Source organism: Saccopteryx bilineata, chromosome 2 (assembly GCF_036850765.1).
Source record: "Saccopteryx bilineata isolate mSacBil1 chromosome 2, mSacBil1_pri_phased_curated, whole genome shotgun sequence".
NCBI lineage: Eukaryota > Metazoa > Chordata > Mammalia > Chiroptera > Emballonuridae > Saccopteryx > Saccopteryx bilineata.
The window spans coordinates 249,017,296-249,043,544 of NC_089491.1; the positions used below are offsets into that span (position 1 = coordinate 249,017,296).

General features: G+C 45.2%; 2 protein-coding genes across 2 annotated transcripts in view; one reads left to right on the forward strand and one right to left on the reverse strand.

Annotated features, from left to right (window-relative positions):
• The window catches only part of PI4KA (phosphatidylinositol 4-kinase alpha), a 130,424-nt gene that overhangs the window by 63,147 nt on the left and 41,028 nt on the right, over nt 1-26,249 (forward strand). Inside the window, exons 20-23 of the mRNA XM_066259944.1 lie at nt 21,619-21,727; nt 22,075-22,211; nt 22,407-22,540; nt 24,406-24,488. Of these exons, the coding sequence (XP_066116041.1) occupies nt 21,619-21,727; nt 22,075-22,211; nt 22,407-22,540; nt 24,406-24,488 (463 nt within the window). The remainder of the gene's footprint in view (nt 1-21,618; nt 21,728-22,074; nt 22,212-22,406; nt 22,541-24,405; nt 24,489-26,249) is intronic.
• Nucleotides 99-13,139, reverse strand: SERPIND1 (serpin family D member 1). The gene is made up of 5 exons (XM_066259945.1): nt 13,063-13,139; nt 8,098-8,954; nt 3,714-3,987; nt 1,686-1,830; nt 99-970 (listed from the first exon to the last, which is right to left on the reverse strand). The coding sequence occupies exons 2-5, from the start codon at nt 8,936-8,938 to the stop codon at nt 779-781; spliced, it is 1,452 nt and encodes a 483-aa protein (XP_066116042.1). The 5' UTR covers nt 8,939-8,954; nt 13,063-13,139; the 3' UTR covers nt 99-778.

Sequence of the window (26,249 nt, forward strand, 5' to 3'; positions counted from 1 at the left end):
AAGTTATTTTTTCTTAATTTCTATTGTTTTCTGGGGATGTCAGTTATTTTGAGTTTGTCCTTAATTATTTGAGCTTCAAAAATTAGAATTATAACAGATACACAATAAAAGTGGTAATATTTAAATCTGGTGATAGTTATTTATCTCTAGGGTAGAACGCAAGCCACGTTTACATACTCTTCTCTGGGCAGCAGTGAGGTGACAGCAGGCATATAGATGACAGCATCAGTTCAGAAGGTTGGGCCTTTGCTAGAATTAAGCCCTAATGCCCAGGGCACCCCTTGAATATCACGAGGTGGCTTCTCTCCTGGGCATTAGAAATGGTGCTGGTTGTGCACCATCTTTGATAAAGGTGAGAAATTAGTCATGTTTCTCATGTCTGTGTTCTCTGTTTAGATGGGGAGCCCTGGTTGAGAAAGGCTTTCAGTAATAGAGCCAGATGTGCAAGGATGGGGACTACAAGGTTAAGAAAGTGCCCAGGGAGGCTCTGAGGAGGTAGGAAGTAAATCAGTCTGTATGTTGCTGGCACCCTCTCAGTAACAGCCAACAATCTACAGGTACATTAACTTCTAAGAACTGACAGCATTGTTCACTATGCAGAATTGATTCCAACAAACTTCTCATTTGTTGGTAAATTTCTTCTCTCCTGTGGGCCTCAATTTCAAATTGGTAGCATAAACCACAAAGGTCATGACGCCAAACACCTCTGTTTTCATTTTTAGAATGAAAACAGATTTACAGAGTGCCCCCAAAACTTGAGACACCCAGGCCTCCACCTTTAAGACTTGGTGGGATTGGCAACTCTCCCCATGAAGAGCAGACAGCTGGTACGGTGCTCATAGACGAGGAATAGGAAGGGACGGTCAACAGTGAAACGGACTTGGGTTGTCAGCGGCATGAACCCCACCGTAGTAACAGCGGCAGCTTGGGTGCCCTCCTCGTTCACTGTGATGGTGCCTTGGTGCTTGAACTGTTTCAAAATGGAAAGGAAAGTTGTCAGATTCTGTCAGTTGGCACACAGGGATAGACGATATGGTCGAGTCACATCTCATTCAGGGAATGGATTGAAAGACCACATACAAAGCACAAACCACAGCTGGTCAAAATGACCCTTGAAATGCTTCCTAATCATCTGTCAGGTATGGTAATCGTGCTTAGAGGCCATATTGTTTAGACAATATTTATCTTTATACTCCAGCATGATAATTGCTCTTGCTGATGGTCACAGTATGAGCAGTCTGCAAAACAAGACAGAGGCTGCAGGCACCATGTCCTTAGTCTGAGACAAATGTCCCAGGTGCACTGCCAGAAGGATGGGGCCTTCTGCACATTATCTGGACTGGTGCTGTCTTCTTTGCAGAGTGCCTGTCACTGGTGTATTAAGTTCAGTGTGCAGGTAGTGCACTGTCTCTGCATGTATTTAACAGGTCTTTGATGATTTGACTGGGAGTAGATATTTCACAGAGTGGAACACACACCTGCTCTCTTTCTGGTGTCAGCAAGTATGGAGCTCAGCCCTTGGCTGCTCCTTGAGACAGACAGACCACCCTGCCAACTCAGTGTCTGGCAGACTTATGGAGAACAGACCCACCTCCCCAACATGTGAAGTCAGGGCTGGGTTGGGAGGATGCTTGGCTGGGGGCAGACCCTGTGGATGGGTACAGAGGGGAGAGGGAAGAGGTTACCAGGTCAATGGTGATCCTGTGGTCAGAGATTCCCGTCATGTTGCTATTTTTGTCAAAGAGCGCTGTGACCCCCATTGACTGCAGGGCTTCCACCAGGTTGTAGTTCTTCTCCAGCTTGAATTTGGGCAAGAGCACCTCTCGAGTTCTGGTCGGATAATAATAAAAGGGGACCCAGTTTTATGAACCACAAATTACAAAAGAATTGTGTTTTTTCTTTACATGCACCCAGGAGTAGTACATTTACTACAGACTTATTAACACAGCACTTGTGAAAATTATATCTCAGCACTGTCAGTTGAGGATTTTGGAAAGACCATCTTATTGTAAATTTCAGTTACTGAAAATTGAGGCAATGTTACTGCTGTATGAGCATTTCCTCAAAAACTGTGTGGTTCATGTCGTTTCTTCCAGGTTTGTGGTTTGAGAATGTGTCCAAAATAATTCTCTGTTTGAGTCCCTAATTTCAGCCATCTCTTATTTTTTTAATTGAGGTCAATGAACTTAAGAAAAGAACACTTTATATACCAGACAGTGCTAAGTATTCTCAGCTCTTGCCTCAACTCATTCAGTGCTCAACTGGATCAACAGCAACGATTGTGCCTTTGGAGCCAAATCCAGCCTCACAGGGATAAAGAGATGTCAGGCGCTATCCTTCTCAAGAGCTTGCTTTCTGAGCCAAGACTCTCATGTGAAGTAGTGAAAACAAGAAGGTGGCAGTTAATGTCGCTGACTAGAACAGATCTAACTACTGGAGCCACCCAGGAAGGGATGTGAAGAAGGGGTATTCTGGTGGCTTAGAAGGCTGCCCTTTTCTTGAGAGATGATGAGTGGAGGCCTGGAAGGAATGTGGGGCTGTATTCTAGCTGGGGTGCAGGGGGGCACCAAGCAGGTGGGAAGGAGAGAGGGGGGAAGGGTTAGGAGAGAGAACAGGCTAGATGGGGGGTCTGTCTGTGGACTAAGCCAAGAAGCTGGGCTATATGCTGTGGGTGGGGGGTCCACAGAGAATTTAAAAGAAGAGCCTGACCAGGCGGTGGCGCAGTGGATAGAGCGTCGGACTGGGATGCAGAGGACCCAGGTTCGAAACCCTGAGGTCGCCAGCTTGAGCACAGGCTCATCTGGTTAGAGCAAAAAGCCCACCAGCTTGAATCCAAGGTCGCTGGCTCCAGCAAGGGGTAACTTGGTCTGCTGAAGGCCTGCGGTTAAGGCACATATGAGAAAGCAATCAATGAACAACTAAGGTGTCGCAATGTGCAACAAAAAAACTAATGATTGATGCTTCTCATCTCTCTCCGTTCCTGTCTGTCTGTCCCTGTCCATCCCTCTGACTCACTCTCTGTCTCTGTAAAAAAATAAACAAAAAAAAAAAATTTAAAAAAAAAAAAAAAAAAAAAAAAAAAGAAGAAGCGGATGGAGATGGTGTCATGGGAATGCTGTTCTGGCAGCCAGTTCTGTGGTGGACTGAGGAATGGAAATAGGCAGGCTGGTTATGCCTCCATTGGTTCAGGGTAGAAGGTCATGGGCAGTGTGGTTAGGAAGGAAACAAGTACAGAAGGGACATTCTTAAGGAAAAATTTCAGGACTTGATGACTAATTGGCTGCTTGGGCAAATACCTTCCTCTAAGAGCCTGCTTCTTAGTTTATTGCATTTCTTTGTATACTTGTCCTGAAAGAACAGCCATACCAGGTGCACTTCTTAATATGGGCCTAGCCAGAATCCAGTGAAACAAATATATCTTCTTCATTTTCTTCCATGGTTCAGTTAATATTAGGAAGTGTTTAAAACTTGTAGTTTTGACAATAGAGTAATAAATAACAATAGAGGAAAATCATGAATGACAGGTCCTTAACAGAGCTCTGATTGCCTCTCACCAAGCAAGATTTGGGGCTGAATTAACTGAGTAGTGGCCCAGTGTGTTAGTGCTTGGGTATTCACATACATATCTCCCTTTTTCTTAAAATTACCAAAGTTCCAGTGTTCCTCGGCTCCCTCAGGGTCAGGAAATCAAAAGAACACTCAACCTGAAGTACCTGTTTGTCATGCTTTTCTGCCATCTCTCCACCACCTGCGGCGTCAGTTGTGTCTCAAGGGTCTTCATTCCAGACAGCTTGTGTGGAACCACGATTAGCATGCTGATGCCCCCCACATACTCCAGCTGCAGGACATCGCAGTCCAGCTCCTGATCATTAGCTGCCAGAAAGTTCCCCTTGGTTTGCATCATGGGAACCTTGACCACCTCTCTCTCATTCAGCCGGAAGTTGTGGTTGTGGGTCATTTCCATTGGGAATTTATTCACCCAGGATCCTGTAAAGTCAATAGGAACAGGGCTTTTATGAAAATGTTCTTTTAAAGCAGTAATCCTCACATGTAAGTATGCATCAGAAGGCCCTGGAGGACTTGTTTGGACTGTAGGTCCCATACCAGAGCTTCTGATCTCAAAAACCTGGTTTGGGCCAAGAACATGACAAGTTCCCAGGGGACACTAATGCTCCTGGTCTGCAGACCACACTTTGAGAACAGCGGTTTCAGAGGATTCCAAGAGTGTCAGAATGCTAACATACTTGCAGGAAGCAAGGTAACGATGGGAAGGATAAATAGACTGGAGTAGATTCTGGGTTAGGTTCTGACACTAATTAGTTGTTTGACACTAGCAAGATACCTAACTTGCCTGCGCCTCTACTCCTTCATCTGTAAAATGAATAGCTTTGAACTCAAGGCAGATCTGTTTTGATGGCTCTTATCCCTCAGACTCTGTAAGAACTAGCAAGACACATTGGTGATGCAACGCTGTTATCAAGATCTTTACTTTAGATTTGGATGCAGCGCTGTGTATCCAGGAAGAAGTATGTGACTAATACAGCTCTAAGATGCTAGTAACTAGTAATCATGGATGTCTCACAGTTAAGAACTGGTGATGTGTCAGGCATTCTTCTAAGTACCTTTCCTGTATTTATCTCATTTTTCCCTCCAGCAGCCATATGAGGGTGGGTGCTTTTTATTATTAGCCCCACTTTACAGATGAGTAAACAGGCACATAACAGAGCAGCTTTTTCAAGGTTTGCAGCTGATGGATAGAACAGCTGGATGAGATAACCAGGAGGTTCCTTTGGAGGAGGTTTAAACACCACATGCTTCTGATTGTAGCTAGATTTCCTCCTTCCTGAGCCAGCCTCTGCCCAGGGCTTTGCAGCACTCTTTAACACAGGCAGTTCTCTGTAATGGGCAGCTGTCCTGTGCATTGTAGGATGTTTAGCAGCATTCCTGGCCTAACTTGTGAAACTGTCCCTAGATGCCAGAAGTGCCTCCCCCTCTGTCCCAGTTTGTGACAACCACAGATGTCTCCTTATTTGTCCTGGGAGCAGAATTGTCCCCTGGTTGACAATCACTGCTCTTCCAGTTCTGCTGGAGCTGTCCCATGTCTCCTGGGATTATTTCCTTTGACTTCCTGTTAGGCCCAATCTGTTTGGGTTTTTTTGTTTGTTTGTTTTTTGTATTTTTCTGAAGCTGGAAACGGAGAGAGACAGTCAGACAGACTCCCGCATGCTCCCGACCAGGATCCACCCGGCACGCCCACCAGGGGGCAACGCTCTGCCCACCAGAGGGCGATGCTCTGCCCCTCCGGGGCGTCGCTCTGTTGCAACCAGAGCCACTCTAGCGCCTGGGGCAGAGGCCAAGGAGCCATCCCCAGCGCACAGGCCATCTTTGCTCCAATGGAGCCTCGGCTGCGGGAGGGGAAGAGACAGAGAGGAAGGAGAGGGGTAGGGGTGGAGAAGCAGATGGGCGCTTCTCCTGTGTGCCCTGGCCGGAAATCGAACCCAGGACTTCTGCACGCCAGGCTGACGCTCTACCACTGAGCCAACCGGCCAGGACCCCAACCTGTTTTATTGTGCTTTACAAGATGGTTATAACATTTGAAATTAAAATTGAATTAGTAACAAATTTGGGAGCTAGAGATTAAAATTACTTTTTTAGACTCTCCTCTTCTTTGATAAGCATCCACGAAAGGGTATTACTAGCATTTCATTCATCTGATTCCTAGGACTAAATTAAGTGGCCGTTCCAATATAATGGGAAAAAATAACACATATTTGCCACTTTTACACTTTGGTAGGATAGTGGTTACAAATTCAAATTATAAACTGACCATCCTAGGAGTTTCTCCAGCCCCTTTCCAGTTGGGATGGCTTGGTGCTGTGTGTGAGAGCCTAATGGAGAGGCTCTCAGGGCCCAAAGGTACCCCCACAGACTGGTAGAACTGACGGCTTTGGTACCCAAATGCTTCCACTGGCCTATTCTAAAGTCATTTCTAAACAGAATTTACCTAATTGCTTATAGAAGCAAAATAAGGGTCACTAGTAATATCATACATACTTAATATACTAGGTAATATGGGAATCTACAGTTTTAGTCATCCAAGCTTATTGGACCTTCACTATATGCTGTGCACTGGGCCAAAGTGTGGCATCACTATCTCTTGCAGTAATTCCCACAGCCCTGTCAGATGGGTGTTATTATCCCCGTGATAAAGGTGAGGAAACCAAGTCACAGGGACAGTGAATGACTTACCTGAGGCCACCACAAATAAGGGGTGGTAAAGCCAGAGCTTAGACTACAATTTGCTCTCTTCTATAATTTGTACTGCTAGCCAGTAATAGAAAAGATATGTCTATGTCATATATATAGGTTTCCCCCACTATTCAAAAGTAGAGGGTCCTTTGAAACCTTTTGTAAGCCAAAACCATGTACAGTGAAGGGTACCTGTTCTCCTTAACTGAAAAAATACTTGAGGATTTTCACTTTTATGAAAAATGCTGTTGCTGTACTAATATAGGTCTTTTGTAAAAATGAAGTGGTGGCCCTGGCTGGATAGCTTGGTTGGTTGGAGTATTGTCCCGTAGCACAGAGGTTGCCGGTTCGATCTCCAGTCAGGAGATACATACAGGGCACATACAGGAAAAGATCTATGTCCCTGTCTTTCTCTTTCATTCTTGCTAAATTCAATAAAAATTAAAAAAAAAACACAACTTCAGAAAGTTGGGGATACATGTATTGTGTGCATGTCTGTGTCTGTCACAAGCCTGTTAGAGCCTCAGTTTTTGGTTCTACCCACCACGAGGACAGCGCTGTGCTTGACTTTTGTGGGACATTCAGCCCAGGGGTCTGGCTCATTGCTGTGGTCTCGGCTTCTTCAGCCTTCCTTTACCCATCTGGCAGAACGCCTACCTGACGCAGGTGTTAGGAGGCCTTAGCCTAGGCACAGAGCAGTGTATTAGCCTGTTGAAGGACACTGGCCCCACAGCAGCAACCAGGAGAGGGCCTTAGTCCTTTGCCTCAGGGCTGTTGTAAATTGCACTGAAGCTAACTACCCAGGAAGCATGGCCTCCCAGACCCTGGGACTTACCCTAGTTGGTGCCTACTAATTCTTGGTAGCAAAAAGGAAAGTGGTTTGTGTCACAGCAACCAGGTATGATACTCATTCCTTTGTCTGCCCTCCAGCTCTCTAGGCTCATAGAATGAAGTAGGTCTCAGTGGGGGCATTTTATTTTTATTTTTTTAAAGATTTTATTCATTTTAGAGAGGAGAAGAGAGAAGGGGGGGAGCAGAAAGCATCAACTCCCATATGTGCCTTGACCAGGCAAGCCTAGGGATTCGAACTGGTGACCTCAGTGTTCCAGGTCAACACTTTATCCACAAGTCAGGCCCAGTGGGGGCATTTTAAAAGAGAGGTCTGTTATTTTACAAATCTATGCCATTCATTTCTAGGACTCCAGAGGTCCTTTGTGTGTATAATGAGGGGAAGTAGTCTCTTTAAAAAGTGCTTTGGTGTCTGGCCTAGGACAGTTGCTCTAAAAACAATAGTTTATTCATTCCCACACCTGCCTTTTAGTGCGGAAGTGTCCCAAAAAGAGTTGTAGGTGTTAATGTCTCTTACTCAAGCAGAACAGTTTTCTCTTTGGCCTTTTGTTCATATTCTTGCTTACTGATAATTGGGCAAGGAAATGAAAAAAATCCAGGCTGACCAAATATTAAAAATGTTTCTATATTATTTTTTCCAGTTTAACAAAGTGCTTGAGATGGCCTGGCTGGGGCAATCCTGACTCTGCCCCTTACTAGCTGTCTACTTGTCATTTTACTTCTCTGTACCTTGGTGGCTCCATCTGTACAACGGGGATGCTAACAATAGTAACAATCTCACAAGGTTGTGAAGATTCAGTGAGTGTAAAGCACAAAGTTAGGGCTCAAGTAACTGTCAGCTCCTTCTATCACCTTATGATTTTCCCTCTCTCTGTGAGCTGTCTTGGTTTCTTGGGTAAATCAGAGCTAGAATACAGTTCTTGGCATTCAGTCCACCTGCATGTGTACTAAAAGAGTATATTGCAATTTTGCTTTGAAAAACATTAATTTGTTTCTTACCTTTGAAGTAGATGCAGTTTAAAATCATCATCTGAGTAGCTGGGTCTATATTCTCCAGAGCATCTTTGATGAGGCCCTTGGTAAGCTTAACAATGTTGTTGTTGGTTTTTGATATGAAGGCAGGATCTGAGAAGTCAGCTGCTTGGGCCTCAGCGAAGTAGTATTCTTTAACTTTAGTTTTGAAGTCATTCAGGATTGGAAATTGCTTCTGGATGTAAAGGTCATTGACTGACCGCAATGTGTATCCAAAATTCCTCCTGAAGAGTCGATGAGTCAGTTTACGGAAGAGATTATGAATGGTCATGATCTCATACTTGCTGCTGGCATTGACAAAGTCTTTAAAATGCAAAATAGAGTGCACTTGTTCATGAGTCTTCCCCTTCAGGCCCAAGGAAATCATACCCATGGCGGTAGAAATGCCCACAGGGGCTATGAAGATGTTTTCGGAAGTACTGGCCTGCTCCCTCAGTGCTCGGTAAAGGTTAAAAGCGAATTTTGCGTTGAGAATGTTAAGACGCTGGATCCGGCTCTTGCCTTGGAACAGCTGGAGGATGTTCCCAGAACTGGCCTCTGAATCTGTTGGCGAAACCACGTCGATGATGTCAATGTAGTCATCGTCTTCACTGAATAGCTTCTCGAGATCCAGATAATCCTCATCCTCCTCCCCCTCTGTGATCCAGTCATTGGTGACTGTGTTTTCCTTGTGGAAGTCAGCAGGGAGAAGTGGCATGCTCAGATTAGGACCTTTTTCTCCTTTCTCAAGCTGATCCACCAGGTCATTGTTTCCACATACAGATGTTAGTATGAGAGAAACAATGAGGAGTTGGAACGGACATTTCATTTTGGCAGAGCTAAAGCTGGGAGGGAAAACATGACATGTGAGAGACAGCCTAGCAGACCCCACCCCACATCTGCAGTGCCCAGGTATAAAGTTCCCAAGGCTTTGGCCCAGGAAGATGCCCTTGAAGTGCCAGTCTTTAATCATTTTAGGATTATGGACTTTAAAACAATCTGAAGAAAAGAAACAGATACAAACATTGTGTGTGGGCTTCATAAACCTACCTGCCTGAAGGATCTGTGGGCCAGTAGATGAGAATTTTTTAAAGGTTTGCAGAACTGGGCCCTGGCCGGTTGGCTCAGCGGTAGAGCGTCGGCCTGGCGTGCGGGGGACCTGGGTTCGATTCCCGGCCAGGGCACATAGGAGAAGCGCCCATTTGCTTCTCCACCCCCCCCCCCCCTTCCTCTCTGTCTCTCTCTTCCCCTCCCGCAGCCAAGGCTCCATTGGAGCAAAGATGGCCCGGGCGCTGGGGATGGCTCCTTGGCCTCTGCCCCAGGCGCTAGAGTGGCTCTGGTCTCGGCAGAGCATCGCCCCCTGGTGGGCAGAGCGTTGCCCCTGGTGGGCGTGCCGGGTGGATCCTGGTCAGGCGCATGCGGGAGTGTCTGTCTCTCCCCGTTTCCAGCTTAAAAGACAAAAAAAAAAAAAAAAGAAAGAAAAAAAAAGGTTTGCAGAACTGTACTTAGCTAGAATCCTGGGGGCTCAGGGATCCTGGGGGAGTTTCTTTTTCATTCATTCACTAAAGCTTTTCTCTTCTTCACACAACATATTAGACACTGGAGGCATAAAGGTCTCCCTCACCAAGGGGCTCCCCAGCCAAACTGGGGACAGATGTGCACTAAGGCAGGGGCTCTCATAAAGACACTATCAAAGAAGGTTGGGGTATGACACGGGTCTGGGTTACAGCTCTGTCTCCTGCAGTAGGAGTGGGGGTACCAGGAGAGTCAGAGAAGCTTCACTGAGAGGTGGGGCATGAGTGGAGATGTTAAAAATGTGTATGGGGGCCCTGGCCGGTTGGCTCAGCAGTAGAGCGTCGGCCTGGCGTGCGGGGGACCCGGGTTTGATTCCCGGCCAGGGCACATAGAAGAAGCGCCCATTTGCTTCTCCACCCCCCCCCCCTCCTTCCTCTCTGTCTCTCTCTTCCCCTCCCGCAGCCAAGGCTCCATTGGAGCAAAGATGGCCCGGGCGCTGGGGATGGCTCCTTGGCCTCTGCCCCAGGCTCTACAGTGGCTCTGGGCACGGCAGAGCGACGCCCCGGAGGGACAGAGCATCGCCCTCTGGTGGGCAGAGCATCGCCCCTGGTGGGCGTGCCGGGTGGATCCCAGTCGGGCGCATGCGGGAGTCTGTCTGACTGTCTCTCCCCGTTTCCAGCTTCAGAAAAATACAAAAAAAAAAAAAATGTGTATGGGCCAGACTTTCTGAAAACAAATATTCTAAAGATATTTGAAATGTCTATAATCATATTGGGTTGATTGGCATAAGTTTTAGAAGTTGTCTGTAACAGAGACCTCCTCCAGACCTAGTGAAATGTGACTGGTAGGCTAAAATGTGATTGGAAGTTATGAGGCTGCATGGCTTTCAGCAACTGTATGGTTTTCTCCTTTGTATGTTGCCTCCCGCTGCTGTCCAGAGGAACATAGCTTTTCTACTTAACTACTTCTAACGGGGGTTAGAAATACTCTCACCAGGAATATAAAGTCTGTGTGAGGGTGATGTCACAAAGCTCTTACTAAAGGCCTGAGGGGTACTCTCTTCATTTAAGTAAAACAAGATAAATTTTGATACATATCCTGTGGTAAGCCTGTCTTTATACATCCTCTACCTGTTCCAAGGAAGAATTTTACTTGGCTTATCAAATCAGTTTTGGTTGCCAAAAGGCTTTGTCTTTCTCTTGCTCACTTCCTGGTTATTAATTGCATCCTGGGTAGATGAGCTAATTATTTGATGCTTCTGTATTCTGCCAGGACAGTGATAGTGTTTGTAATGCTGTTCAATCATACATTATTTCTACTTCTGATCACTCCAGAAAGAGAAGTTGTGACTTATTAAGTTTGTTGTGTGTGTGTATGTCCTCATCTCCTGTTAGATATTTGAGGACCAGAATATCTGCTTCTGGTTCAGGCTGGATAAGAATTACTGCTCCTGTTAATATGTGGACCTGTTAGGCCTGAAGATGGGGCTAACTGTACGATACCCCACTTTAAATGCTCTCAGTTTGTTGATGTTGGCAATGACAATGACTCTTGGTGCATCTCCTGCTGGATGCCAGGCTCTGTGCAAGGAACTTTGTCTATGCCACAGCATTTTATGAATCAAGATACTGAGCCTGACATCTCTAGGAGTGGCCATGGCTAGATTGGAACCATGTTAGTCAGACCCCTTATGTTGAGCGCTCTGCCTCTGTTCCCTAGAGCATCAGAATAGTGTCCCTACCCTTAGACTCCCTCCTTGGGTCTTCCCTACAGTACTGTTAAAATTACCAGCTCAATTATTGTTCTGTTTACAACTGAGAGGCTTCTGAATTGCATGTTTTGGAGAGGGCAAATCATAAAGTTTCTGACTTTGAAAGTGTTTGTTGTTTTTTCACATCTCCCTTCACCCCTAAGCATCCAGCTACCACTGCAGTGCCACATACCTATCCTGCCTGTGAAACAATCGCTAATGTGTGTGGCTGCAAACATAACTGGGCCCAGTTTCCAGACAGAATTAGGCATACATATTGATGGTAATTTCACTTGAAAAAGTTAGAAAAGAAGAAAGTAAGCAACTGGGTAGGAGTCTCCTCACTAGGCTGCACTGAGGTATCCTTCTCTGCTAAAAATAGGTTAAAGAAATAAACCAGCTCTGACCAGGTGGCTCAGTGGACAGATATAGTGTCATCCCAGCACACCAAGGTCACAGGTTCGATCCTCGGTCAGGGGGCACATACGAGAAGCAATCAATGAGTACACGACTGGAACAACTAAGTGGAACAGCAAGTTGATGCTTCTCTCTCTGTCTCTCAAATCAATGCAAAAAATTTTTAAAGTAATCTGTTACTTAAATAAATAAATAAACCCAACTTGAATAAATAAGAGTTTGGGGAAAGGAATGTGAGACCAGATAGGAGGCAGAGGCGAAGACATTCCTGTTTTTATCCTGTGTTCAGATAATATATTTGTAAGCTTCTTATAATCTGTTCTTGCATTATATGATGAAAAGCCAAAAATGGTTTTCATTATTCCCTTATCAGGAGAAGAAGAAAATATATATGATATTTCCTGTGGATTGAGATGAAAGATCTTTCTATCTTTTTCCATTTAGTATAACAAAAATTATATAAAATACTTTAAAACTTTCTCTAGGTTGTGTTTAAATCTAGATCACTATCTTTGAAGAGAAGCATTATTTTTTAAAGGTAAATCCTTTAAAAGTTTGTGTATCTGGGAATTTCATAAGGCATTTTATCAATCTGATTGCGTGAAGTGGGGTTGGACCTTTTCATTACATAACAGAGCCTAACGCCAGGACAGTCTTGTTCCTTGTGGCCATTATTTTCAGGCCCAAACAGGTCATTGTAAAATGGGAAAGAAGTAACTGCTTGAAGTTTTAAAAACTTAATTTTTCAATAACTTCAAAATGCCAGAAAAGTTCAAAAAACAGCATAGAGAAAATATCCTTGCTTATACTTTTCCCAGATTTTATGTCTTGGAACAGTGGTTTTATCATTCTCTTTGTCTCTCTCTTCATATTTGCATATGTGAGTATATCTCTGTGTACACATACATATTATCTGAACCATTTGAGAGGAGGTCACTTTTATTGTGTCCCTCTAACTTTTAATTCTAGTATTTCAGGGAAAGATACCTAAGAACAAGGCTATTCTTATATATCCTCATAATACAGTTATGTGTTTCAAATATTTTAACATGGGTACAATCTTCTCCTAGTCAAAATTCCTGTTCTTAATTTTGTCAGTTGTCCCAATGACAAAATTTTGTAGGCAAATTAAAAAATAAAACATTTTTCAATTTCTACAATAATAGTATAGAAAGCTTTTGAATTCATAGTTTGATAGAGAAATGTACCAGTTGCCAATCTCTAACCATAAACAAGAATTTATAATCAGAAATACTTGAAACCAAACTCACCTCTGTGCTTCTGAGAAGTGGCTTTGCAGAGATGAAATTGGCCAAGGTTATCAGCACAGTTTCAAAATGAACTTTGGTGCTGGGCTGTTTTTGTATATCTTCCAAAGTAAATATGTCCCAAATCAAACACTACGCAACTAGCTTTGTCAGCACAAACCCCGCTACTGTGTCTTTGATTACTGCTGAGTGACTTGTGACTCCTCAGCTCCAGGTCTGGTGTAGCTGATGCTTTGAATGCATGACTGTCACTGTGTTAGCGTGCTGATGAGACAGTCTCGCCGAAGCCACCACATTACAGAGATGCTCTTCAGAGCTTGGGGGCTGGGTTACTTCAGGGGTAGTATAGAGGTATTGCTTTCATGAGAAAGTATTGGCCACTGTTCTGCCCTCCAGCCATTAACTCTCCCGCTTGGATATTTGCAGTGGCTGACTTTGCCCTGGTCTCCAAGTCTGACATGGCTGCAAGGCAGGCAGGTTTCTCATTCTTTGTGAGCTCAGTGAAAAGTGAAGAGGGAGAATCAGATTCATAACTTACTGCGTAGGGAGACTTTTCTTCAGTCAAGGGTCACCATGTTAACTGCCAGAATTTGCAGCCCATTGTGAGACATAAAGGGTGTTACTGAGCAGTTCTTCCCAAACTTAGGTCCACATAGGCATTCACAGGTATCTCTGGGGCTGTGATTTAAAAATTTTTTTAATGTTATGTTATTGATTTTAGAGAGGAAGGGAGAGAGAAAGAGGAACATCAATCTGTTCCTGTATGTGCCCCAACCAAGGATAGAGCCAGCAACCTCTGTGCTTCAGGACGATGCTCTAACCAACTGAACCATCTGTCCAAGGCTGTTTTTAATTTGTAATCAAAAACATTATTATAAGAATATGCTGGATTGTCTAGAAGATCAACTTACCACAGAGTGCTGCTCCCTGATTTCAGTACTTGTGTGTTTGGTAGTGTTGTCACCCAGAGACCTTCTAAAATGAGAGTGAGACTCTCGGGGAATTTGCAGGTGCAAGGGGCCTGCAGGGGACATCTGTATGTTGCTTATTCTGGCAAATCCTGGCATGTAAAGAGTTGTCTGCTGTGTTCAGGACTCAAAAAATGTGGTTGGATCTTGGTCTGATTTGGCACTCAGTAGCTTCAGTCAGAATTTGTTTTCTTGGGGCCTTCATCATTCCTTCAATACCAAGTCTTCTCCATGATGGCTAGGAGAGGCTGTGACCTTTGTCAGACTCCTCAGAGGAGCCTACTAAGCCCCATGCAGTCTTCTCTTGGCCAGCTCCTTCTCTTTCTTGCATGTGCCAAGCCTGGCCCCTGGTATTGCTGTTCCTTCCACATAGAGTGTCCTCTCTGGACTCATGTGGCTGCTGCTCTCTCATTATTTGTTCTCAGCTTCACCAAAGCCATACTGTCTGCCCTGGTGGAAATCCTGCCTCCAAATCTCTGTGTTCTCCACTGTAAGTGATAATGAATGGCAATATTTCCTTTTTTTTCCCTTTTTATTTATTTATTTATTTATTTATTTTTGTGGTAGAGACAGAGTCAGAGAGGGACAGACAGACAGGAAGGGAGAGAGATGAGAAACATAAATTCTTCGTTGCGGTTCCATAGTTGTTCAATGGTTGATTTCTCATATGTGCCTTGACCGTGGGGCTACCGCAGACCAAGTAACCGAGTAACCCCTTGCTCGAGCTAGGGACTTTCGGTCCAAGCTGGTGAACTTTGCTCAAACCAGATGAGCCCGCGCTCAAGCTGGCGACCTCAGGGTCTCGAACCTGGGTCCTCCGCATCCCAGTTTGATGCTCTATCCACTGTGCCACCGCCTGGTCAGGCAATATTTCATATTTTTTATGGCTGCATATTATTTCGATGTACATATGTATCACATCTTCTTTATTTAGTCATTTGTTGAAAGACACTTAGGTTGTTTCCATGTCTTGGCTATTTATTGTAAATAATGCAGCAAGGAACATGGGGTACATACTGTATCTTCATAAATAAGTATTTAAAAAATTTTGAGATAACCAGAAGAGGGATTGCTTGGTTATATGGTAGCTGTATTCTTATTTTATATATTTTTTCTTTATTTTAGGCAGAGAGGAAAAGGGAAGAAGGGAGAGAGAAAAAGAGAGAGGGGAACATCAATCTGTTCCTGTATGTGCCCTGATAGGGAATCAAACCAGCAACCTCTGTACTTTGGGATGGTGCTCTAATCAACTGAGCTACCCATCCAGGGCTGTATTATTAAGTTTTTGAGGGCCCTCCGTACTGTTTTCAACAGCATGGATGGATCTTAAAAGTATCGTGCAAAGTGAAATAAGTCAGACAGAAAAAGGCAAAGAACCATATGATTTCACCCATATGTGGGATATAAAACAAAAAGCAACAAACAAAGGCCAAACTCATAGATAGAACAGAATAGTATTTACCAGAGGGGAAGAGGACTGAGGGGAGGATAAAGAGAGTAAAGGGGCTCAAATAGCCCTGGCCGGGTAGCTCAGTTGGTTACAGCATCATTTTGATGCACCATGTTTGTGGGTTTAATCCTCAGTCAGGACACATTATATCAACTGATTAATGTATAAATAAATGGAACAACAAATCGATGTTTATCTCACTCTCTCCCTTCCTCTATCTAAAAATCAATAAATTAAAATATAAAAAAAGAAAAGAAAAAAAGGGAGTCAAATATATGGTAGCCTAAGGAGATTAGACTTCAAGTGGTGAGCACACAGTAGAGTATACAGATGTCATATTATAAAGCTATACACCTGAAGTTTATGTAATGTTAATAACCTATCTTACCCAATAAATTTAATTTTGAAAATTAAAAAATAAAGTAAAATGAGGGCAATGGATAGTTATATGTACTGCATAAATGAGATCATGTGTGGAAAGCATATGGAGTGGCACCTGGCATACAGTAAATGCTTGGTCTCTGTTGGTTGTTATCACTTTCACAAACCAGTTTATTCACAGAAAAGATCTGGAAGGAGACACAGAACTTTCAACATTGAAAATGGAGGCAGATGGAAAGCTTTCATTTTTATTTTATATACTTCTTTGTTGGAATTTTTTTTCTATGAGTATTTACTACTTTTTTTTTCCCTGAAGTGAGAAGTGGGGAGGCAGAGAGAGACAGAATCCCACATGTGCCCGACTGGGATCCATCTGGCAAGCATACCAAGGGGCGATGCTTTCCCCCATCTGGGGCCATTGCTTCGTTGTAACTGGAGCCATTCTAGCACCTGAGGTGGAAGCCATGGAGCCATCCTCAGTGCCCAGACCAACTTTGCTCCAATGGAGCCTTGGCTGTGGGAAGGGAAGAGAGGAATAGAGAGAATAGAGAAGGGGAGGGGTGGAGAAGCAGATGGGCGCTTCTCCTGTGAGCCCTGGCCGGGAATCGAACCCAGGACTTCCACACACTGGGCCAATGCTCTACCACTGAGCTAACCGGTCAGGGCAGTATTTGCTACTTTTGTTATTATTAAACTACTAGCCAGTAATGTTTCTGCATATCTAGATTTCTAATCATATATCCCACTGTTGAAAAAACTGGATTTCATTCCTTAATGACACTTTTGACATTTTTAGGTCTGTTTCCCAGTAGATGTATATGGTTTTGGCCCTCACTGTAAAGCAGTACCTTCTATCATATGTACACTACTGTTTTCTTTGTGGCATATGTGTTTCTTTGCCTCATAGATATATTTTTCAACTTTTTATTAATCAAATACTAGATAAGATAGTTATTATTTTGCCATTATCAGGTATTTCCTCAGGTACTTAAAGGTGAGTTGCAGAGGAAATGGAAACACTTCAGCCCTAGGCACTAGAAACTCTATCTCTTAAATGGGAGAATCTCTGCCCTGCTCTGTGTCACTGTTAACACTTAGAAAGCCACAGTCCTTCTCTCATCATGCATCCAAGCCAAGTCAGATTCCTCCATGATTTTTTGATAGCTTTTTAAAAGAAATCCAGGATCCATTCAGGGTTCATGCATTGCATTTGATTGTTATGGCTCTTTAAACTCCTTTGCCTATTTCAGTCTCTTTTCCTGGACCTTGACCTTTTCAGGAGAAAGCAGGTCAATTATCTTTAACCCTTTCCTCTTGCCTCTTCCTTTACTCTCTTGGGGGCCAGACAGGACCCCTCATCATCTTATGGCCAGCTCCTCTCTCAAACTTCCCAGCTCCTTTCTATCCTGAAGCATAGGACTGTGTCCCTGCCCAGCATTGTAGCTAGCCATAACTGTACTGTGTCTTTATCTCAGAATACTTCAGAGTACTTCCAGGGCCGTTTCTGATTCCACTCTGGTCTTCCTTTCCCTTCAGGTCCCCCCTTCCCTTCTGGTCCCCCTTCCCTTCATCTGGTACCAGAGCCGTCTTAGCTGGAGTTATGACCAACAGGCCAGGAGTGATCGGTATAGGGAGAATCCACAGGGTACTTCCAAGTCCTTAGGAAGGAGCCAGAAAGTTCACAGGATGAGGAGTACAATCTCAAATCAAAGATGGAATTTTGAAAATCACTTTATCTCACCTGTGCCAAAACCAGTCTGACCCTATTGGGAATGAAACATGCTGGAATCCTGGCCTTTTTATAACCACCAAAGGTTCTCTTTACAAGACACCAGAACCTCTGGCCACATAGACCTTGCACAGTAAGCTAAGGCTGGAGTCTGTAAACTCTATCATGTCTCCAATATCACTTGGTACCTCATCCTAGGCAGGCCAATCACTTCAAAGACAGTCCCACAGCTTCTTATTCTTATACCCTCTGCCCTTGCCCATTGACAAGCTGGAAGCCCCTCGTCAACTATGCCTTTGTAGCAGTGTCCTGTGGCTCTGGGCTTCTTAAATGGGAGGCTTCTGTTCACTGCTGCTCTCCCTAGCACTCGTCCACCTTCCTAGAGTCCACCCTGTACTCCTAGGTGTCTCTAGTGACTCCTCAGGGATATAGCATTCTGGTGACTTTTGAGAAAGAGCTGTTACTTCTCCCATATAGCATGTTACCAAGCCCTGGGCCAGCTCTTACACCTTTATTGTGATTGTGGAAAAAGCACACAGAGCTCTAAGAAGTACAGACAACTTTAAGGAAGAACATAAACACTTCGGCCCTGGCCGGTTGGCTCAGCGGTAGAGCGTCGGCCTGGCGTGCGGGGGACCCGGGTTCGATTCCCGGCCAGGGCACATAGAAGAAGCGCCCATTTGCTTCTCCACCCCCCCCCCCTCCTTCCTCTCTGTCTCTCTCTTCCCCTCCTGCAGCCAAGGCTCCATTGGAGCAAAGATGGCCCGGGCGCTGGGGATGGCTCCTTGGCCTCTGCCCCAGGCGCTAGAGTGGCTCTGGTCGCGGCAAAGCGACGCCCCGGAGGGGCAGAGCATCACCCCCTGGTGGGCAGAGCTTCGCCCCTGGTGGGCGTGCCGGGTGGATCCCGGTCGGGCGCATGCCGGAGTCTTTCTGACTGTCTCTCCCCATTTCCAGCTTCAGAAAGATAAAAAAAAAACAAAAAACAAACACTTCTGCCAATTCACACTCAGAAATAATCATTATTCATATGTAGCTGGGATTTCCCCTTCTTTGTCTATGCATTTGTATATTTATGTACTTATTTTAAATCTATATCATATTATTTATACATTTTGCATTTTTCACTTGAAATATTGTTCTACCTGGTGTCACCAAATATTCTTAGAAAATATGATTTTTTTTTTTGTATTTTTCTGAAGCTGGAAACAGGGAGGCAGTCAGACAGACTCCTGCATGCGCCCAACCAGGATCTACCCGGCATGCCCACCAGGGGCGATGCTCTGCCCATCTGGGGTGTTGCTCTGCCGCAATCAGAGCCATTCTAGTGCCTGAGGCAGAAGCCACAGAGCCATCCTCAGCACCTGGACAAACTTTGCTCCAGTGGAGCCTTGGCTGCAGGAGGGGAAGAGAGAGACAGAGAGGAAGGAGAGGGGGAGGGGTGGAGAAGCAGATGGGCGCTTCTCCTGTGTGCCCTGGCTGGGAATCGAACCCGGGACTCCTGCATGCCAGGCTGACGCTCTACCACTGAGCCAACCGGCCAGGGCGAAAATATGATTTTTAATATGCTGTAACTTTCTTTTTTTTTTTTTTTTTTTTTTTCATTTTTCTGAAGCTGGAAACAGGGAGAGACAGTCAGACAGACTCCCGCATGCGCCCGACCGGGATTCACCCGGCACGCCCACCAGGGGCGACGCTCTGCCCACCAGGGGGCGATGCTCTGCCCATCCTGGGCGTCGCCATGTTGCGACCAGAGCCACTCTAGCGCCTGAGGCAGAGGCCCAGAGCCATCCCCAGCGCCCGGGCCATCTTTGCTCCAATGGAGCCTTGGCTGCGGGAGGGGAAGAGAGAGACAGAGAGGAAAGCGCGGCGGAGGGGTGGAGAAGCAAATGGGCGCTTCTCCTGTGTGCCCTGGCCGGGTCCTCCGCACGCTAGGCCGACGCTCTACCGCTGAGCCAACCGGCCAGGGCTATGCTGTAACTTTCTTAAATGTCCTTTTCAGGAAGACTTTTTTTTTTTTCTTTTTTTTTTTTTTCTTTTTTTTTTTTCTTTTCTGAAGCTGGAAACGGGAGAGACAGTCAGACAGACTCCCGCATGCGCCCGACCGGGATCCACCCGGCACGCCCACCAGGGGCGAAGCTCTGCCCACCAGGGGGCGATGCTCTGCCCCTCCGGGGCGTCGCTCTGCCGAGACCAGAGCCACTCTAGCGCCTGGGGCAGAGGCCAAGGAGCCATCCCCAGCGCCCGGGCCATCTTTGCTCCAATGGAGCCTTGGCTGTGGGAGGGGAAGAGAGAGACAGAGAGGAAGGGGGGGGGGTTGAAAAGCAAATGGGCGCTTCTCCTATGTGCCCTGGCCGGGAATCGAACCCAGGTCCCCCGCACGCCAGGCCGATGCTCTACCGCTGAGCCAACCAGCCAGGGCCCTTTTCAGGAAGACATTTAGTGCTTTTCTGTTTATTTTTCTTAACAAATAATACCACATTTTTATGCCTAAGTCAGATTTTTTTAAAAATTGAGATATAGTTGACATTAGGTTTAGGTATATAACATGATTTGATAGTTACATATCTTGTGAAGCGATCACCATAGTAAGTCTAGTTAATATTCATCTCCACAAATAGGTACAAGTTAGATTTTTGGGGGATAGATTCTTAGAGATGAAATTTCAGGCAAAATGGGGATATTTAGAATTTTGATTTGTATTAACCAAATTACTTTCCAGGAAGTGTTGTACCAATTTATAATTCTACCAGCCGTATGTGAAGGTGCCTGATTCACTGTGCTCCCCCAGCAATGTGGATTGTCATCTGTCCCACCTCTGTGCCCCTGGCCCAGGTGCTCATAAGTACAGGCACAGTATCCCCCTTCACTGTAGGGCCTAGGCATCTCCTGTACCAGGGCTAGATATCTGCTGGGGTTCTGGGAAGATTGACTTGTCCAGCAGGCATTGGACACAAATTTAACCATTTTACATACCTGCTTCCAAGTGGGCAGGACACCATCTGGAACAGGAATGCAGGGCCTTCAGTTTCTCACTCCTACATCTGTTCAGGTCTGCCTTTACCTGTTGTACATACTGGGATTCTGCCCAAGATTACTGTTTGAAAAGTTGGGTGGCGCCCTGGCCGGTTGGCTCAGTGGTAGAGCATCGGCCTAGCGTGCGGAGGACCCGGGTTCGATTCCCGGCCAGGGCACATAGGAGAAGCGCCCATTTGCTTCTCCACCCCTCCGCTGCGCCTTCCTCTCTGTCTCTCTCTTCCCCTCCCGCAGCCGGGGCTCCATTGGAGCAAAGATGGCCCGGGCGCTGGGAATGGCTCCGTGGCCTCTGCCTCAGGCGCTAGAGTGGCTCTGGTCTCAACATGGTGACGCCCAGGATGGGCAGAGCATCGCCCCCTGGTGGGCAGAGCATTGCCCCATGGTGGGCGTGCCGGGTGGATCCCGGTCGGGCGCATGCGGGAGTCTGTCTGACTGTCTCTCTCTGTTTCCAGCTTCAGAAAAATGCAAAAAAAAAGAAAAGTTGGGTGGCTGGAAAAGATTTGAAAGCCATTTGTTCTCCACTCACAGATTTTTCACGATCTCAGTCTCCCCAGTCTCATCTCTTCACTGGAGCCCTAGCCCTGTGCCCTCCACATTCCCAGGCTTTGGGCCTGATGCTAGACAGGCTGCTCTCTTTTCTCTGCCTGGCTAAGGTTTACATACATGTTAACATTGAGACTCATGACTCATGACTTCCACCATGCTGTGCTTGCTTACTTGCCTTCAGATTAGGTGGAAAGACCTTAAAGTATAGGAACAGGGCTTTACACTTCCCAGTGAAAATTATTAATAATAATTGTTTGCTGAATGAATGAACATTCACTGGGAAGCTTACTGAGAACTGTGGGTCACTGCTTATCATACCTTTTCCCATCCAGTCTAACTGACAGGTTCCCAGAGAATGCTCTTGGAGAATGAATCTGTAGTTAATTTCACATTCATATCTTTTAGGGTTTTGTGAGCAAATAACCTCCTTTTCTCTCTCTCTGTCACCTCAGCTCACCCGACGTTTGCCACCCATCAAAGAAGCTAAGCCACGGTTGCAGAAGCTCTTCCGGGACTTCTGGCTCTATTCCGTACTAATGGGATTCGCTGTGGAGGGGTCAGGTAGGGTCATGTCTGTTCTTCCAGGGAAGACAGAATGCAGAGTGAAAACAAAGGTGAGGTAGGATCAACTTATTATGAATGCAGACATTCAAAATTAGCCAAATGTAGCTTCTGCTTCCTGCAAGTATTTGCAGAGTTACACTTCCCAAATGTGGTTTAGGGTTCTGAGAATACCACATATCTTAGGAAAAACCTGCACAAGTTAGGAAACAGATTCGTGTCTGTGCCCCAGTTTGAGGATAATTGGCTTAAACAAAGAACCCATGACTAGAAATTGCCAGCATCAACCCCCCCTGTAGTGCTTCACAACTAGGGCTATCGTCTCACTATTGTACATTCTCTTTCAGGACTCTGGCCAGAAGAATGGTATGAGGGGGTCTGTGAAATAGCCACCAAGTCCCCACTGCTCACCTTTCCCAGCAAAGAGCCACTGCGGTCTGTCCTCCAGTATAACTCGGCCATGAAAAACGACACAGTCACTCCGGTAAGGACTGTCGCCCTCCCACGTACAGATGGTGCAGCACAGGAGTTTTGCTAAGCTCTCTTAAACAGTGTGAACAGATTTTTCATTTGTTAACACGGATTAGCCAGAATTAGCCACTGGGGTTCATGTCTCCCGGGGAGCGCTGTCTTTCCCTCCAATGCCCACGTGAGCCCACAAGTGTTCATTTCCCTCTAGGCTGAACTGAGTGAGCTCCGCAGCACCATCATCAACCTGCTGGATCCTGCCCCCGAAGTCTCGGCCCTCATCAACAAGCTGGATTTCGCTATGTCCACTTATCTCCTGTCTGTTTACCGGCTGGAATATATGAGGTAGACAGTCCTTCTCCCTGTATATCCACGTCTGAGCCTGAGGACCCCACAGCAGAGCAGAATTTGAAAACAAGTGACTCATTCTTTTCAGAGTCCTGCAGAGCTAAGGGAGTTTTGACTTTATTTTCTTTTCTTGTAATTTTTTTTTCAGTTATGAAAGTAATATGAGAATATTACACAAAAACTTGGAAATAGCCTGACTGGGTGGTTGCGCATTAGACTGGGATGTGGAGGACCCAAGTTTGAGACCCCGAGGTCGCCAACTTGAGCTTGGGCTTATCTGGTTGGAGCAAAGCTCACCAGCTTGGACCCAAGGTCACTGGCTTGAGCAAGGGGTTACTCGGTCTGCTGTAGCTCCAAAGTCAAGGTACATATGAGAAAGCAATCAATTAACAACTAAGGTGTCACAACAAAAAACTAATGATTGATGCTTCTTATTTCTCTCCATTCCTATCTGTCTGTCCCTATCCCTCTCTCTGACTCTCTCTCTGTCTCTGTAAAAAAAACAAAAAAAAATTGGAAATAAGTAGAGGGAAAGAAACCCTGATTTCACCTGTCCCCTATAGCATGTTAGTATAGTCCTTCTAGTTCTTTTTTTAAATAAAGAATACCTTTTCAAAGAAAGACAAAATAAGTCATACCAAAACAGAGCAAAAACAACAAGTAGAAAATGTGAGAAATTATGTTATAGCTGTGTGCTCGTGAGCACCTGAGACCACATATGCCTAAAGCCACCGAACCTGCCCCACTAAAGCTTAACTCTCCAACGGTGGTACCCACAGACACTGAGGAGTGCTGTCCTATGTGTGCCTGCACTGTTCCTCTGAAGTCCCCACAACCCCTGAACAGCTCGCCACAGGGGGCACAGTTCAAGTGCATGCCTTTCTTTTCTTTCTCTTCCTTTTTCCCTAAGGTTAAAGATTTTTTTTCACTCTGACCATAAAAATGTTCAAGGTACATAAAGTAAAAAAGAGAAGAAAAACATTGGGATTATACAGAAGATGCTAGCCTGACCAGGCAGTGGCACAGTGGATAGAGCATCGGACTGGGATGCTGAGGACCCAGATTCGAGACCCTGAGGTCACCAGCTTGAGCGTGGGCTCATCTGGTTTGAGCAAAGCTCACCAGCTTTGACCCAAGGTCGCTGGCTCGAGCAAGGGGTTACTCGGTCTGTTGAAGGCCTGCGGTCAAGGCACATGTGAGAAAGCAATCAATGAACAACTAAGGTGTTGCAACACACAATGATTGATGCTTCTCATCTCTCCATTCCTGTCTGTCTATCCCTCTCTCTGACTCTCTCTCTGTCTCTGTAAAAAATAAAAAAATTTTAAAAAATCATAAAAAAATACAGAAAATGCTAAAGATGAAAAACCCAAACATCACTTTCCTAGCCCTGAGTCCAGAGATGCACGCTGTTGATAGTCTCTTACTTTCCCTTTTAGAAATCCTCCGTGCATATGCAGGCACACGTATCCTACATGTATACTAGGTACATGCAGGCCTTTCAGAAACCTGTTTCCCCTGAACCTTGCTCTTTCACCTAACAGTTCATCTTGGATGTTTTCTATAGCAGCACATACAGATTTACTACTCGTTTTTGTGGCTGCCCAATGTTTCATTAGATGGATGTACTTAGGTTTATCTGACCAGTTTCCTATTGATGGACGTTCAGCCAGTGCTGAACAGTGTGGGAATGTTACAATAGACGGTGGATCACCCTTTAGAAAATACAGGTGAATGTTTGTTCCTCTAAATGGTATAGGGAGTCTGTTTCTCACAGCCTCACCATTTCTGGGAAGTATTAAATCTGTGTTATGGAGGGCCTGGGTTTTTAAAAATTTACTCAAAATTGTTTTCCTTGTTAGGGTTTTACGCTCAACAGATCCTGACCGCTTCCAGGTCATGTTCTGCTACTTTGAGGATAAAGCTATTCAGAAAGACAAGTCTGGTAAGTTTATTAGTGTGGTACTCTGTGATGAACTGAGCTTCCATAGTATAAAAATTAATTCTACCCCTATTTTCTGTCTAGATGGAGAAAATAGTTTTACAAAGCTACATACTACATTGGAAAGATCAGTATAAAACCTATAACCTTTAAAAATACATATCTTTGTGACTCTGCCACAGCTGTGAGAAGCCTAAGAACAGAAAGAGCATCACTTTTGCCCACTGTCAATGCTCAAGTGTGCTTCAACCCCCAGATTTTGGTCCCTAATATTATCCTCTGCTAAACGGGTCCTGGGCTCCTTGGATGGTCATTTATGGGCCTGGAGCATCTTGTTGCCAGGGAGCAGTTACGCCTTTTAATGTCTGGAGCAGGCTGAGACTACCAAGAACCAATTTAAAGAGACTCTCAGTAGACAAATTATGATAATTTAAACATGAATATAATATTTTTATTATTTTGCTTAAAAGGCCACATATACTAGGATGTCTGTGTATTCTTTCATTAAATATTTGTGAAGCAGAGACATATGTAATTCTTTCTCTTGTAATCAGCAAAGAGCCTCATAGTCCAGGGAAGAGGTCATGCCTAGTCTCAGAGAGGGAACAGGTAGAAAAGGCAGGTGATGGGCAAAGGCATCCCACCAAGTAGCCAGTTAGAAATGCTCCAATAGCCAATGGGGAGCTTGGTTTGGGGCACAGCCCCTGGTTCCTCATCATGAGGGCCTCTTTAGTAGTCCCACTGGTTTTGAGGAGACCCCAAATGGGTTTCAAATGGGTTTTGTTCTGAGTATGATACTTAAAGACACTGGATAAGTGGGACAGCATTGAGGAAGACGAGTTGTCATTTAGTACATACTTTCTCACAGTGATTCTCACAATGTGCTGTTGTACTTTAAAATCTGCTTTGGGCCCTGGCTGGTTAGCTCAGTCAGAGCATCATCCCCAAAACAACAAGGTTGCACATTCAACCCCTGGTCAGGGCACACACAGGAAACAGCCAATGAATGAATGACTGAATGAAAGAACAAATGAATGTTTCCCTTCCCCTCCCCTCTCTGTCTCTTTAAAAATCAACAAATTAAAAAAACAAATCCCTGACCAGATAGCTTGGTTGGTTGGAATGTCATCCCAAAGTGCAGAGGTTGCCAGTTTGATCCCCAGCTTGATGTTCCTATCTCTCTGTTTCTATCTCTCTCTCTCTCTCTCTCCAAAAAAACCCCAAACTGCTTTATACCCCAGTAGCAATGAGCATACCCAGTGCCCAGATTTTGGTTTCTAAATACCATTCTCTAATAAGAAACCAGGGCGTCATGGATAAAGGGTTGATGTTTGGGAGGTGGGGCAGGGAAATTACAAGATGAGCCTGGGGCACTATGCCAAAAAAAAAAAAGAAGAAGAAAATATGGGCATGTTACAGAGACATAGGAGCCAATCTGAAAGAGCTCCAAGTAGCCAAATCTGGAACATTTAAACAACAAAATAACAATAGTATTAGATTATAACCCAGCAGATGAAATAAATATCTGTGAGTCCACACAATAATATGTGATTTGATGATGGGATTAAAAATGGTGCCTGACCAGGCGGTGGCGCAGTGGATAGAGCGTCGGACTGGGATGCGGAAGTACCCAGGTTCGAGACTCCGAGGTCGCGCGCGGGCTCATCTGGCTTGAGCAAAGAGCTCGCCAGCTTGGACCCAAGGTCGCTGGCTCCAGCAAGGGGTTGCTCGGTCTGCTGAAGACCCACGGTCAAGGCACATGTG

Excerpts from the sequence above, each read along its gene's own strand:
- SERPIND1 (XM_066259945.1), bottom strand. The coding sequence starts at position 8,938 with ATGAAATGTCCGTTCCAACTCCTCATTGTTTCTCTCATACTAACATCT. Across the intron at positions 3,988-8,097 it reads AAACTGCATCTACTTCAAAG|GATCCTGGGTGAATAAATTC; the intron begins GTAAGAAACAAA and ends TTGACTTTACAG. Across the intron at positions 1,831-3,713 it reads CAGAAAAGCATGACAAACAG|AACTCGAGAGGTGCTCTTGC; the intron begins GTACTTCAGGTT and ends TTATCCGACCAG.